Source organism: Elaeis guineensis, chromosome 11 (assembly GCF_000442705.2).
Source record: "Elaeis guineensis isolate ETL-2024a chromosome 11, EG11, whole genome shotgun sequence".
Lineage (NCBI taxonomy): Eukaryota > Viridiplantae > Streptophyta > Magnoliopsida > Arecales > Arecaceae > Elaeis > Elaeis guineensis.
In genome coordinates, this window is record NC_026003.2 from 122,083,608 (window position 1) to 122,099,977 (window position 16,370).

The window sequence follows — 16,370 nt, forward strand, 5'->3', positions numbered from 1 at the left end:
ATCAATATATTCGTTAATTTATATTCTGGATCTTGACTACTAGTGGAGGCTAGTTTTATTTTTGTTTTTTGAAGAAGGTTTATAGGTATCAGTTCTTCATGAATAAAATTTGAATCTATTTTAGGATCAATTAAGGTTAGGGTGTCTATCTTGAAGTTATCTATTAGTAGGGTAATTTTTATTTTAGAAAATATTGAAGTTTCATCTAAGAGAATCTCTTTTTCTTTGTTTATTATTGGTTTTTCATCTTCAGGTTGAAGGAGTTTTAAAGATCTATTTTCTGGCAATAAGATAGGGTTTCTTAATACTATCTTAAGATTTCTAAGGTTCATAAGAGGTAAGTCTTTAATGGGGTTTTCAAATGTCTTGGTATTTTCCATAATTTTGACCAAAATTTTTGTGGATAAGACTTAACCATATTTTCTGTTTTTGTATTGTAGATTTCTGGTTTGAAAGGAAAATTATTGTTATTCTTTTGTAAGTATGGACAGAAGTATTTCATAATTCTGCCTCTACCTTCTAATTTTAAACCTAAGCAGTTACATTTATCATTTTCTTTTAAGTTAATTATTTCTGGCTGATCATACTTTTCAAACCAATCAAAGAATCGAATATGACTTTTGATTGAGTTCATAAAGATATAATAGCGAAGTAAGATTTCTTCTATTTGAGTTTTATTATAGAAATTGAAAAACTGTTGTCTTTTTAAACTATTGTAATCAGAATAAAAGTCTTGCCTAAGTTATTCTTTATTTATAACAAACTTGGTATTGATTTGAAAGTTTGGTTTGATCCTAGAAGCCAGGCTATTAGATTTAAGGTTTAGGATTGGGCTATTTTGAGGAAAATAATCCCAACTTTCGCTTTCATTATCTGATTCAGAGTAAGATAATTGAATTTGGTTATTTTCATCTTTAGGAGGGGTTTGAGTATTATCTAGATTTTCATAGTCTAATTTAGAGTGAAGAGATTGAATCTCTTCTGGATTCAAGTTCATCTTTTAAGGGTTAAAAGAAGGATTCAGATGTTGTTCTTTTGATATCATATTGATTTTGTAGCTATTTTGTTTGTGGAGGGCTTTATTCTGAAGTAATTAGGAATGTGACTGGAAAGACTTTATGATTATAAGGAGAATAATCAAAAAGAAGATGACTAGGATCTTAAAGATTACTGGAAACTTTTATGTCTGTAAGAAAGGGAAGTGACTAAGAGATTTAGGGTTAGGACAGACTCAAGGAGAGTGACTGAAAAGTCTTATGCCTATAAGGAAGATGACTAGAAGATAATTAGGAGTTCTTAAGAATTCCCAAGTATGGAAAGGTTAGTCCTTGGAGAAGGCTAACTAAAAATGCTTACCTATCTAAAACTTACTAACATAAGGTTTTAATTCACAGCCATAACTACTTGTACAGCTAGAAAACTCTATACTAAGAAGGTACCTAATCACTAAAAAGGTTTGTAGGAAATAAATCTACCTGTCTATAAGGAGTAGGATCCTAATTACCTTATTATGTTTCTAGATATTAAAGGATACAAAGAATAAAAATCCTATTTAGAGTTATCTACTTTATAAGGTTAATGTCAATATATATATATATATAATATATATATATATATATATATATATATATATATATATTATAAGGTTAACGTCAATATACACACACACAACATATATATATATGATTGGTAGAAAATTATGTGACACAGGAGTTATTATCGTAATGTTGTTTCATTTTTGCATATGCATGGATGCTGCCATATCTTGCTATAACCGAATTTTGGAATTCTTGGTCATGACATTTTTTTTTTTTTTTTCAATTCCATATCATGCTACAATTTTACCGGAGCTGTTGGAGACTTAGTTTGGTAATTAGTGCCCTATTGTCTCATTGTAGCTCTTCTTTTAAACTTTAATTAGCTGGCCTCTTATATGATTCAGGGATGCATTTGTTGATTATTGGGTCAATAGCAACATGATGACAACAGATATAACCACCCAGATATTTAACATTCTGAAGCAACCTGATTGCAAGTACCTCACTCAGGTCTGTCTCTTGTTTTTTCTGAATCTTCTTAAGATGCCACTTCTAGCACTCCTCTCTGTATAACCTTCAGGCCACACAGACTGATGTCATTTGACAGTTAACATATAACAATGGGTTGCTGGCTGCTAGTCTTAGTGTATTTCTACATCAGCTTATCTTGTTATATTTGTTTATTTAATTTAAATTTAACTGATATAGGAGGACTTTAAACCTGTCCTTCAAGAACTTTTGGCGACGCATCCCGGTTTGGAATTCTTACAGGGCACACCTGAATTTCAGGAAAGATATGGTGAGTCTTTTATTGCTTTACATGTTTATGGTGACAGAATTGATCTGGTCCAATTATGTCAATGTTTAGTGCTGGGATTTGCTATTTGGCTGATAAGCATTATCATTTGGAGATAAAAAACACATTCACTTGTGATTGCTAGTATTATGCTTATCCTTTACATTCTTATCTCTGTATAAGCTAAATATTTAACTTGAGGATGACCTAAGCTTTGTTTCTGGCTAATATGACTTGGAATGATCAAGTGACTAGGAAAATCTAAACTATGCATTTGCATTATAAAGTGTATGGTGTCAGTTTATAATTTGAAATACAAGTTCTTGTATTGGAGAGTGATGCATGTTGTGAAATGCATTGAGCAGCCATGTTGATTACTGCTTGAGACACCCTTATTGTTTTTTTAATAATTGATCTGCACAACAATATAAAGTGGATGCTCCAGCAGTGGCAGTTCCACAGTTCTGGGAACATTACTTTATTCCTACTTTAATACATATAGTTTTATCATGTTTGACACAAGGGAATGGCCGAGCATTCACATGTACTGAGGACATGGGATAACTGATAAGCATGTAAGAACTCCATCCAGTCATTGATGCTTCATGTTCCTGTTTAATATGAACATTTGTCTCCCTTGCTGTTGATTGGTGAGAGAAATATGTCTAAGAGATCTTGGCAAGAGTACACAATACTGGGAGGAGTATGCTGAACCTTTTATAGATCATGATGTCATGTGAAGCACTCTACATCGGAATGTATAGAAATTACTTTCTAGATTTTGATTCGAATTACATACTAGTGTATATGTCCGCTTATATGTGTATCTCTTCCATATCATAAATAGGAAAGAAACCCTCTATTAGGCAGAACAAAATTTTCCCATATCATCATTATTATTATTTTTGATATTTTGGTTTCTTTCTCCTTTTGGGTTTAATTCGGTTAGGAATGCTAATATTATGGCAATCATCGACAATTATTCTAAGATTGCATTTCATGTGTGCTCTGGATGAGATTAGTTGGTCTTTGTTGTATGATATTTGATTGGTTCAATAAATAGAATGCTATTCCATCGAGGTGGATTCCATATATTGATCCTCATCATTCCGATCCTGCCAATCTTCTGCTTGTCTTTATTGGTGGTATGCCTCCTGCTATTTGTTAATTGTGATCAACTGGCAATGTATGGAAGTAGTGGTTGCAATTATATTGGTCTGGAGTATGTTCTGTAGCTTGACTGCCTTCTATGTTGTGGATGTGTGTGGTGAAAGATATTGTGATTAATCATATCATCGCACAGTTTTTCTTTCATATCTTATTCCATTTATTTGCTGGAGTTTTCTAAAAACTTGCTCGGTGGATTACTTTTTGATAAAATCTTGCCACTAAAACATCATACAACATTATCTATCTCTAATGCATATGATCTCTAATCCTTGTTGCCAGCGGAAACTGTTATATACAGAATTTTTTACTATGTGAATAGATCTGGAAATGGCCAACTTACCCTTAGAGAACTGAAACGTGGAAATTTAATTGCTGCAATGCAGCATGCTGATGAGGAGGAAGATATTAACAAAGTTTTGAGGTAATTTTACTTAAATCAAAATTTACAATTCATCTGGCATATTGAGAATTTTGGTATGGTTTGTACAGTCTATATTACTGTTGGTGCCCTTTACAGTGGTCATAATTCACATTTGTACTCTCTAGCATCTGTAAATATCCATGTTGTGCCTGGTGGCTCCAGAATCAGACCTTGGTTACTTCTAGTCAACATGAGAGTACATTGCTAAAAATGTTAATGATTGATTATATAACACTAATAAAACGTCCCCCTTGTCCCAAAGGAGAACGAACTCTTCACAGTTATCATTCTGTTGAACAGCAACCTGGCATTTGTGCAAGAGTTGTAAATTGTAGAGGATTTAGCATAGAAAAGATGTAGATAATTGATTCTTCATATTTCAGGAAGTTAAACCTTATTTCAGATTTGTTGTTTTGCAGAGATCCAAAACTAAATTCAGATCTGTGCAGAAAATCTGTATCCATTTTGTTGTAGTGATCTGTGATTTTGGGCAAGTCCTCAACCTTGAAGATAGCTGAGATAGAGAGGGAGAAGAGAAATTATAAAGAATTTCAACTATTCAACTGATAACATGTGTTATTGCCACTTCTCTTTTTCATAACTCAAAACCTGACAATATTCTAAGGACCATACAGATTCATTTGCAATCGTTCATAAAAAGAGATGACCGAAGACTTCTTGAAAGCAAGAATCAGAACCCATTTGGAGATTGGTTCTAAAATTCAGTCCAAGAATTACAAGTAAATATAAAATATGTAATCTATCTTGAAATATGCCTAGTCAGAAAACTTTGGCAATTTGACCTCATGAGCTGAAATATTTATTCGTTAATGCTAGAAACAGCAATTGTAACGGGAAACAGATCTCTTCAAATTAAAATTACCTGGATCTAAAGGTGAAGCAAAGCTAAAGTGCATCATGATATTTGATGTATATGCAATGATGTATCTATTATGGTGGCTATTAATCTGTTATAAGCCATAACAGCTTACACGAGAAGGACAAACATATTGTTCTATGATTGCTTGTCTTGTTAATTTGTAGCACTAATTTTGAACCTTTAACTTCTTGAGTGATTATCAGTATTTGACCATGGGATAAAGGAGTTTTCTGAGTTTGTCTGTTCTTGCAGGTACTTCTCATATGAGCACTTCTATGTAATATACTGCAAGTTTTGGGAGCTCGATACAGATCATGATTTCTTGATTGACAAAGAGAACCTTATCAGATATGGAAACCATGCACTGACATATAGAATTGTTGATAAAATATTTTCACAGGTTTGTATTTTTTTATGCTTTCATGATTCTTCAGACTGCTTGAGATAACTTAAATATTTATTCATGGTTGATTTACATTCTTAGAATTCTTTCTGACATTGTATATACTGTATATGTTTCAACTGTCCTTAGTTACCGAGGAAATTTACAAGTAAGGTTGAAGGAAAAATGGGTTATGAAGATTTTGTTTATTTTATCCTGGCCGAGGAAGATAAATCATCTGAGCCAAGTCTTGAGTATTGGTAATTTTCAACTCCTCTTTGGAAATAACTGATAAATTACGGGTCTCTGTACTTGGTTTATTGGGATTTCTGCTATAACATTATCCTATTTTCTCCCAGCCTAACATGTTATCTTGAAGCTTACTTTTTGTTGATTGGAAGATCTCTTTAGAAACACATTAGATTTTGATTTTATCTTCCCTCTTTTTCATAGGCAACTTCTTTTAATAGATGGAGATTCATTTTTCTGTTGAAACTTGGGCTCTCTCAGTTTTTAAGATATAAAGAAGCGGGAATGAGAGAGCTCTGATATTTAATACAACCCCTTAGTGAATGGCTGCAAATAAGCTGCAAGAGGGTATAGTTGGTGTGTCATATAGAGACATCAATCTTGATGATTACCTGTCTACTGCTGAATGTTTTTCTGTAGTGTGTTGGAATTTTATTAGTGGGGCAGCACTTCTTATGACTTTAGGTTGAGAAGGGAAATCTGGAAATTATCTCCCTATCATGACAACATGGGATAGTTACTAGTTGCTCATGTTAGGAGTTTCTGTGGACGAGGGAAATCCTGGACGGAACTACACTGGACAGGCATTAACAACGACAAAGGAAGAAAAAACTTTCTCAAACAGCAGCTTGACAAACGTAAATGAAAAGCTATGGAACATGTCTCCAAATTATCTAATATATTACTCTTATAAGAGGCCTGTCTGGTTCAATGTGAGGAAGTCTCAACATGCTATAGATTTGTTAAAATCTCTGTGCAGTGATAGCTGGTGGATCGGGGCCTGCTTACTGCTACATCTTGCTCTGACACATTCTCAAGTGATGATTGTTTATCAATTTGAACTTCTTTTCCTGTGTCTATTAATTTTTTTTCACTGGTATTTTCAGGTTCAAGTGTATAGATTTGGATGGAAATGGAATTCTGACTCCCAACGAAATGCAATTCTTTTATGAGGAGCAGTTGCATCGTATGGAATGCATGGCACAGGAACCTGTACTCTTTGAGGACATTTTATGTCAGATGATCGATATGATTGCACCAGAGGTCCCCTTATTGCTTCTATGTACACAATGTATATTTTTGTGTATTGTTTATCTAGGTATAACTTCAGTGTTTCTGACAATGTCTTTCTCTGCAGAATGAGAGCTTTTTTTCTCTACGAGACTTAAAAGGCAATAAACTTTCGGGAAATGTTTTTAACATCCTTTTCAATCTTAACAAATTCATGGCATTTGAAACGCGTGATCCATTTCTTATTCGTCAAGTAAGTGCACTAATCTGTATAGATGAACTTCTTGAAAGTCGGGGTATGACACCAGTTTGGAGTGACTACTGCTCATGCTCCTAAAAGGGAGTCTCAGTCTGCTTGAAATGGTTTATGCAGGAACGTGAAGAGCCAACTTTGACTGAGTGGGATCGTTTTGCACACAGAGAATATATTAGGCTCTCAATGGAAGAAGATGCTGAAGATGCCTCTAATGGAAGTGGAGATGTTTGGGATGAATCACTTGAGGCTCCATTCTGAAGTCAAACTAAGGTGAGCAGCTGATTGTTTTCTTCTTTATCATGTTTATTGGTGCCAAGATGGTCTCCCTTTTTGTTCCTTTTCTGTTGATCAATGTGCAGTTTCAATTTTTTTATCCCCAAAGAAAAGATTAGCTGCAGATCAGCTGCCATTTCTGATTATTGGCATGAATTTAGGGTAGTTGCATCTTGCATGAGTGACTACAAAATGCATGGGATCAGCTGAAATGTTGCGGCATGTTATGGATATATATATCTTAGGGTGTGTTTGGATGATTGAGCTGAAAAACCTATAGGATTCATGTGTTAGGTCAGTACAACCAGCAAAATCATGTGTTTACAAATTGGGCTAGGCCTATATTAGTGTCTTTGGAGTAGACATGGGCAACGGGCCGGACCGCCCATTACACGGCTCGGCCTGGCACGAAACGGGCCGTGTCTAGCACGGTCTGTTAGCTACAGTAATGGGCCATGCCAAGCACGGCCCATTAGAAGGGGCCAGGCTAGGCTGGGGGTTTGCGGCCCGCGGTCTAGGCTCGGCACGGCCCATAAGGGCCTGGGCTGGCATAGCTCCGCCCGCGGGCCAGGCACGGCCCGGCCCGGTCTAGGCCTAGCATGGCCCACATAGGAATTTTTTTGTGGGATTTTTTTTTGTAAAGATAGATGTGAGATTTTTTTGTAAAAATAAAAAACCACCTGGTAATGGTGGGGGTTTAGTATGGAACCCTACCAATTTATTAATATCAATAAAAATGGTACAAAGGAGGGAGGGACTAGGCCTGACCTCCAAATACAATGAGGAAGAAAAAAGAAATTGAGGTGACTCACCTCAATAATTAAAAGATAAAATTAAAAAGTTACAAATATGAGAAATTAATAATTGAAAATCTTACTGATCATCATGCATCGTTGGTAGTGTTTGTGTCGTCATCGTCATCAGAATTTGTATTATGTCCATCTTTATCTTGAAGTCTCACCTCGACATCCAACCAATCTTTGAAGCAGAGCAGCATCTCAATTATTTCATCGGTCATCATGCTTCTCTTTTTATCCATAACTCGTCGATCTGCACTAAAAGCAAATTTCGATGCTACTGTGGATATCGGCACAGTTAAGATATCACGTGCAATGGCGGACATTACAGGATATTGATTTTTGACATTTTTTCACCATGCTAACACATCAAGATTTTCTATTTGATTTTCATCATATGCAGATTGAAGATCATTTCGTAAATAAAATTCAAGTTTACTATTTAAAGATGAAGATGAACTTGAAGAAGTATGTGTATGTTTTCTATGTGCAATGAATGAGAAAATAGATGATGAACGAGAAGTACTAGAAGAAGAGACGGAGGTTTGTGAACTAGAAGCACTAGATCCACTAATCTTATTATCATATAAAGCATAAATATCATGAAGAAGTTGGTTTGCTTTAGCTTTAGCGGGTTTAGGATCTGAATTCATGTTTTCACAATATGCATCAAATAAAATCAAAACATCATTTAATTTAATACGTGGATCAAATACAGCAGTTAAGTTATGCATAGGACATATCCTGTCTCAATACTCATTTTATTTAGATTTCATTTCATAAATAATAGGCTCTAAAATATCATCATATCTATGTTATGCAAATTTTTGGCTAATAAGATATGCTTGTTGTAAAAATGAACAAGAGATTTGATAATAAATACCAGAAAGAATTTCAGTGGCATTATAAAAACTAACTAAAAATTTTTCTAAAATTTTACTTTTGTTCCAGTCAGTTTCAGTCAATGTAAAACCTAATCCATGATCATTAATATATGCAATTAATAAATTTTTATATGGATATGCATCATGTATCATTGTATATATCGAGTTCCAACGAGTAACTACATCAAGTTTAAATTTTTTAAAATATTTACTATGATCTATACACATTTGCTTAAATTCTTGAAGCTTTGATCTTGAAACTTGAATAAAACAAACTGTATTTTTAATTTTTATAATAACATATTGAACCATACCCATGTCAGATTGAACAGAGAGATTTAAAATATGATATGCACTTCTAATATGCAATAAATTTTTGTTTAGAATGGGATGCAAAGAGTCTTTCAATAATCTAACAGCAGAATTATTATTAGATGCATTATCAAAAGTAATAGACATAATTTTATCATTAAAACCATATCGACATGCAGTTTGATAAATAGTGTTAGAAATTTGTTGTCCAGAATGTAAAAAATCAAAAGCATGAAAAGCAAGAATACGTTTATTTAATAGCCAATCATTATCAATATAATGAACAGTAACAGCAATAAAATAATAATTATCAATAAATACTGTCTAAATATCAGAAGTTAATGATACTTTTGAATTTAGGATAAAAAGAGATTGGATCAAATTTTGTTTCATTGTTAAAAAATTAGTCATAGCTACTTTTCTAAATATATGTCTACTAGTTCTTCTGTAAGCGGGTTGTAGAGCTAACTGAACATACTCTTCAAAATTAAAAACTCACATGAGCTAAAAAGTAATTCATCCTTAACTATCTATTGGATCAATGCTTTTCTTTGATTTTCATGATTATATGTAAAACTACCTACAAGACTATCCCCTTGTATATTAAGGGTGCTTTGAAGACGAGCATCACTTATAATATGGCTCTCTTGATGTCTCTTCAAATGGCCAGTTCCCTCACTATTAGTACAACTATATAATTTGGTATATTTTTTATATTTTGTTTTTAAAACTCCATCTACCATAACTTTTTCAGTCATTTTATACGGCACTAGTCCTCTTACAGGAAGAAGAGGCAGAGCCTTGATCTTCAGTATTGGTTTCAGAGGAAGGAGGAATAGTGGTTTCTTCTCCCTCTGAAATCGAGGGAATGTCAAAATGACTCTTATCATAAGATACCCTATCTAAATATGAATTATGCAAATAAAAAAAATTTACCAAACAAAGAAACTGAGTAGAGGTAGGCCGTAGGTGGAGAATTGTGAGCTTCCTCTTGTGCTCCTTACTCAGGATCTTAACAAAGACCTCCAAGGCTCCAATAGATGGACTAATCTTCCTTTTGTATAGCACTTAAACACTTGCTAATTGCTAATTGAACACTTGCTAAATATTGCTAGAAGATGAGTAGTAGTAGAGGAGAGGAGAGTTGATTCGATGTGGTGAAAATGAAAGAGGAGGGTATTTATAGAAATTCAATATTTTTATTTTTTCAAAATATCTCTCAAATTAGCTGTTTTATGGCTGTTCGGAGGATTAAAATGGTCATTTTCTCAAAAATAGCTATTATAATCCAAAAAAATAAAAAAAAAGTGATTTAGCCGTTACGGGCCACGCATGGCCTGTAACGAGCTTAAATGGGCCGTGCCTGGCATGATCTGTTGGGGCTGCTTTTTTAAAAAAAATAATAATAAAAGGATCGCCTATCAGGCTCGCGGGCCCGATGGGCCACGGGCCGTGCTAGACCCCGGGCCCTAGGACCGTGCCCGGCCAGGGTCCGGGGTAAATGGGCCATGCCAGGCACGGCTCGTTTTGACTGTGGCCCAATGGGCTTGGGTCGGGCCGTGCCAGGCACGGCCCAGTGCCCATATCTGCTTTGGATTGTGTTGGCCTAAATCCTATAGGGAGACAAAAAAGACGTCAGCAGATCTTCTCTTCCTATGGGATTCAACCGGCTCACTCCAAAGCCACCCCCAGGTACTTACGAATGTAGGCCTAACCCAGCCTATAAACCCACGATTTTGCTGATTGTACTGGCCCAATCCAGAAATTCTATAGGATTTTCAGCCCAATCATTCAAACAGGCCCTTAGTATCAAAAAAAACCCTGTCATGTGTCATTTATTAACTAAGAAACTTTCATGTATGGACTTGTGAATAACATGTCGGAACTGAACTGAAGTTGATTATGAAAATTAACTTGGACGGACACTTCAAAGGAGGATGATTTGGAAGAAGATTTGAAACATATACATTAATTAACTTGAACTAAAGTTGACTTTATCAGTGGTGTTGATAAACTAATGGGTATCAGTGCTTTTGCTTGTTTACATAGTTTATTTTAGTTGAAAATATCAGCCTGGAAGAATGAATATGTGGTCGATAGACCATCTTCTAAGAAATTTTTTTAGAGGTGGAATATCATATCCATATATTGTTTATGAGAATTTTGTCTTTGACTATAATGAGTGGACACATGAATCCTAAGAGGCTTGTTGAGGTGGTATAAAGGGGATTAGTGAGCTTCACTTTTAGTTATTAAAACAAAATGAAGAGGTTGGATTTATTGAGTGTACAAATTATTTTGTTTGGTAAGATTATTGATTGCTTTAATGGTTATAAGCCTATGAAATGAACCAAGAGTGGAAGTATGGATACCAGACCTGTACCAATCCTTACAAATTCATTATTGTACCAACACATGGTAGGTCTGTTGGTGCAGACACCTGAGCAATAAGATGATGTTTCAGCTACTAGTGTTGACCTGTACCAAGAGGCATACCGGTGCCAATACCTTATCACTGATAAATTTGGTATGGCTGGTATGGGCCCACGAGCTCTGGTACTTCCATCCTTGCTTGGAGATACATATTCATGATGTCTTTTCTTTCCTTTACCTTTTTTGATCTAGGACTTTGCTAGCTTTGTAGCTAATCCTTTTCAACATTACTCAAGGCATATTTCTTTAGTTGTGATTTTTTTTTCTTTCAACTCTAGTTTGGGAGTCTCCAACGCAAACTTAAGTTGTTCCATGTCCTTCAAATGACAACTTAAGTGATGTTCTGTATTTTAGTACTTGAAGAGGAGCACCCAATAGAGGGTTATTAACGATCAGTATTGCATGAGAATAGACAATGATTCAAGTGCTCTTACATCATACCATAACTTTGTCGGCTGATATGGTAAAATTTACTGACTGCCTATCCCCTGCTTTTATCCCTTCTTGCCAACTCTTGCTGATGATCTGTTTTTCTGTTTTTATTGCCATGCACCTCCTCTTCTTTCCCTTCCTTTTCTTTTTTGACCGGTGCCCCTTCACACACACTCTCTCTCATGCAAGATCCACTCTCACTTTTTCCTTTCTTCTTTCCCATGCACCGCTCCACTCCCTTTTCTATCATTCCCAATCTGATGGGAAGCTCTAAGACCTTACGAAATAGTGTTCTAGTCATGTTGGCTGATTTAATTGAATCCTAGAGACTTGCTGTATTATTTTCATTTTCCCATTCTCTTCATTGCTAGTCTCTTCCTCCAGTGCTGTTGGATTTGAAGGTGGGTCATGCTTAACATTGTCTTCAGCAAAGCATGGAAGACTGCAAGAGCTCTTCCCTGACAAGCACATACGTCATGCTGGTTATATTTTTCTTTTACCTTCATTCTCATGATCTCATCATGCTGTCATTACTTTTACCCTTTTGGTTATTCCTTCGCCTATCTTCTACCTCCATTTGTGAGGTTATTTTGCCCTTCTAGTTTGCTTTGAGTGTGCCATTGTTTACATCATGTATGCCCCAATCTAATTCAGATAATTATTCTTTGTTTTGGTGCACTTTGCTATTCATTTTTTTCATGAAAATTTTGTTTTCTGGTTTGCTGCTATGTTTTGCAGAAATTCATATTTTAGACAAATTTTGAAGGTATATTTTCATGTCCTAGATTGTATAGGTTGATTACTCTCATCGTGATTTATGATATACATTTGTCTTGTTAGAGGTTTCAGGCTAATTCGCTGCTGCTGTGAAATTGATAACCTTATTTTGACCTCTTGATTAGAGGTTGACTTCTTCCCTTGATTTTGATATCTAAATTGGCTTCTTATGGAACCTTATTGCATGAGAGAACCTGAGAGGTATTTGACTAAACATACTTAGACATGATAGGTCATGTTAATAATTAATCAAATTACCCAGCCTCTCCAAGATCCTGGAATCAAGACTCAGACGTGAGAAAAAGTGGAGCACTGGTTTCAGGAGGAAAAAAATGGCTTGCAATTAATATTTAAAGTTGAAAATTCCACTTGTTAGCTTTAGTCTAGAAGGTATAGTGTGCTAGAGCTGGAGCAAGTATTTGGATTGCGAAGACCGGAAGCTGGAGGTTCTTGCAGTTGAGCTTCAAACTTATATTGCCATTCGAATGAGTGAAGTAGCTTTACCTGATCCCGATTCTCTCCTTTGTTGACATGCTCCTTTCTGCATTGAAATTATTCTAATTAGAATTGTATTGAAATGAAATGCTAGAACAGCATAAGAGTTACCTCTTCTTTTGACATGCTGCTACAGGCCTGCCTTGTCAGACCAAGGTCCGTTCTGTATAAATTGCAGGAATATATCTGCATGACTAGCATGAAATCGACATTGTCTCTGTAGCTTTCTTCTAAAAGTAAGCTTGCTTATTCTCAAACTCTGGCTGCTGATGGTTATGTTCCTGGTATTTCTTGATGGGTTCCATGTGTAGGTACCTGAAAGAAATGCTTTGGTCCTGCGGATGCTTGCTCAAAGCTGGCCAAGAAACGGCTAGATAAATTGTACGGCATGCCTCTTTGAAGGATCTTGACAGCCACATCCGTCCTTACCGATGATTAATTACAACTTTCACAACATTGTTCTGATTCCAAATCGTATATTTTTTCCCATGTGCAAAATTTTTGCTTCTCAGGCAAGTGAAAGCAAAGTGGCATTCTGGAGCAGTTGGTCAACACATCAGTTTTGCTGAATGAGGCATAAAAGGAGTGCAGTCACTGATCCCTTGATTTATTCGAATTATCCCAGCCAGGTACCATGAGTTTAAGGATTACTGGCCTTCTAATCGGAAGAAAATCAAATTATGTTTAGTTGCTGGTTTCTTTCTTTTCTTTCCCTCTGCTACAGTTTGTGGAAGCACAAGAAGGCAATTAACTCTTCAGTTTGTTCCTGGCATGTGTTTTCCCCGGGGAATGTGGTGGCTTATTGTAACGTGTTTCTCACTTATGAAAATTTATATGATGAAAAAAGATGGAAACACTTTTATCACCTATACTTGTTGATTTATTTGTTCTATTAGAATTGTTAAGTGTCTAAAAATTATTGGAATTTAACATAGGCATTATACATTTCAGAAGTTGGCCGGATTTTTTTTTAAAAAAAAATTATTTTTCACCCTCTCTTGTCATTTGTGAAACCATGAGCATTTCTTGTTCCTTATTGCTGTTGCACCTAATAATTTGTCTTATCGGAGGAATAATTTAATCTGCGTGCCTGGGAAGGCACTCAAACACTGCACCACCTAAAACACCTCGTTTGTATACCATCTAATTTGCGACATGAGACTAACATAGCATCTTGGGAAATTTAGGAACAAGTGCGTGTAGGGATTATTTACGCACGGGCACACTTTTCTGGCATGCGTAATTTAGGGTTGCCACTTACATAGGTTAATCAGTTGTTATCTCTCTTCAGTGATGAGAATCCAAGAGTTCTACTTGAGATGGTTGCATTCCCACCGTGTTTTTTTTTTTCTTTCTTATTGGAAAAAAGAAGAAGAGAACTATTGTCACCCAAATGATGTTTGCTACATTACCTTGTGTTCATCAAAAAACAAAAATGAGTTCCATTAAGCGTCCCTTTGTCATCCATAGAAGTGCAGCAGGGTTGGTGACTTCAGAGTTCAACGAATATGCACTAAGTAGCCAAACACTAAAAAACACTTGAGCCATTGAAGGAAACCTCGAACGATGTCTTCCTTGGAAGCACCGATCTGAAAGCGGAACAGGTTAAGCTCAAATCGCTGCCGAGTCGTAAGAATTCTTTACCAGTTTTTGAAACACCGCCTCCTTGGGTGTGTCAGCTTGTTTCTCACTTTGGCTATTAGGTTGAACTCATGATGGTTCAATGGGCCTTAGGGTTCTTGTTGTTGTGTACTAATAATCAAGCGTAGAACTTGTACGGAAAAAATAAAGCTCAACCAATTGCTACGAATTCACTACTTGGATGAGTGTCGATACTGCCATCTCTGAATTAAACATGACTACGCGACTATCCTGAGGTGCTGAGATAAGCTTGGTTACAATCTATAGTGCTTAACTATCACCATAACAAACTGGGAATCAATAAATAAATAATTGCTCATATTATATTTCTAGATTATCACCATCAGAGTGAGAAATGAATATATAAATCAATCAATGAATAATAAATCCACCTTTTTGGGGTTAAGTTTTTGATTTCTTTCTACAGGTAGTGTTGCAGTAAGGAAAATGGCAGAATGTGTGCTTTTTCATAGGATATTCAATTTTTCGTTTGTTCAGTTGAATAGAAACATGAAAACATGATTTTTCTTTGAAAAACTAGAACTTTTATTTTTTGCGACTCTCTAAAAAAGAACTTGTGGCTGGAAAGTGGATTTGGGTAAAGAAATAAAAAAAAAAAGTTGTGATATAGACATATTTATTTTTTTAAATGAAAAAATATGAATATATAATCCTTTTTTTTTTGTTGGGGTTGGGAATAATATGGGCTAAATATTTATATCTTTTGAACAAATATGGGAGTAACACATTCCTTGAGCCTTTTTAAGGTCATGACTTCAGAAACACTATATAGAATTTACTGAGGTTTGATGATCATGTCTCAAGCCAATTTATGCTAGTTCTGAAGCAATGGGACTCTATCCATCCAACAAAGGATTATTTGATCTAATTAAGTGCTGTTATGGCATGCTTTAAGGGCAACTTGTGGGGGTTTAGCCAATGCCCCATCATCCAGCTCGCTTGTCTTGGCTACGCAGGCAACGAGGATCCTTTTTTATCCCGTTCTCCTCTACACCGGAGATTAGGGGCTATGAAGCAGGGTAAGATCGGAGTAAAATAGTTTAAGACGTTGGACACCCGTTTTTCGTGATTTTTGTGCATGCATTAAAAGCTAGATGGGCATATTTGTAATTTTGTTGATCTCTTTAGTACGTTGTTGTCAACTTATGTAGCCGTTGTCTTGTGCAATTAATGCGCCAACGACGCTCCCACAACCGGCATCGCTCATCGTTGACCTCTGAATGAAAACGTTATATTTGAGCGAGAGAGAGAGAGCGGAGTAGGACTAGCAATTGGATCTCCAACGTTCGGGGGCCTGCATCCTCCCTCTACCATGCATGATATATATATATATATATATATTAGTGTAAATATATTAAGACAAATACTATACAGTACGGGCCCTTCTCCTAACAAGTAGCAACAGATGGAGCTCTACAAATTAAAAATAAAAAGGAATTAATAAAAAAAATACATGATTTCAAACTTCACCGCTTAGCTATATTGGTATGTCAATTATAAGAACTAGAAGCTTTCAAAATACACAAATCTCTGATTCTATCAAAAAATAATAACAATTTAAATATCAAAAAAATGACTAGGTTGAGGGAAGGAAATGATGTT

General features: G+C 35.5%; 1 protein-coding gene across 13 annotated transcripts in view; it reads left to right on the forward strand.

Moving 5' to 3' along the window:
• Positions 1–13,971, forward strand: part of LOC105054477 (probable serine/threonine protein phosphatase 2A regulatory subunit B''delta) — a 50,449-nt gene extending 36,478 nt beyond the window's left edge. For 2 of the 13 annotated variants that reach the window (XM_010935997.4, XM_073246058.1), the window contains 9 exons: positions 1,943–2,048; positions 2,247–2,337; positions 3,784–3,925; positions 5,058–5,205; positions 5,338–5,447; positions 6,324–6,480; positions 6,575–6,700; positions 6,821–6,973; positions 13,418–13,971. In XM_010935997.4, the coding sequence (XP_010934299.1) occupies positions 1,943–2,048; positions 2,247–2,337; positions 3,784–3,925; positions 5,058–5,205; positions 5,338–5,447; positions 6,324–6,480; positions 6,575–6,700; positions 6,821–6,961 (1,021 nt within the window). In that variant the 3' untranslated portion in view covers positions 6,962–6,973; positions 13,418–13,971. The other 11 variants (XR_003802170.2, XR_833600.4, XM_019853738.3 and 8 more) reach the window with 11 other exon arrangements.
• The last annotated feature ends 2,399 nt before the right edge of the window (positions 13,972–16,370 follow it).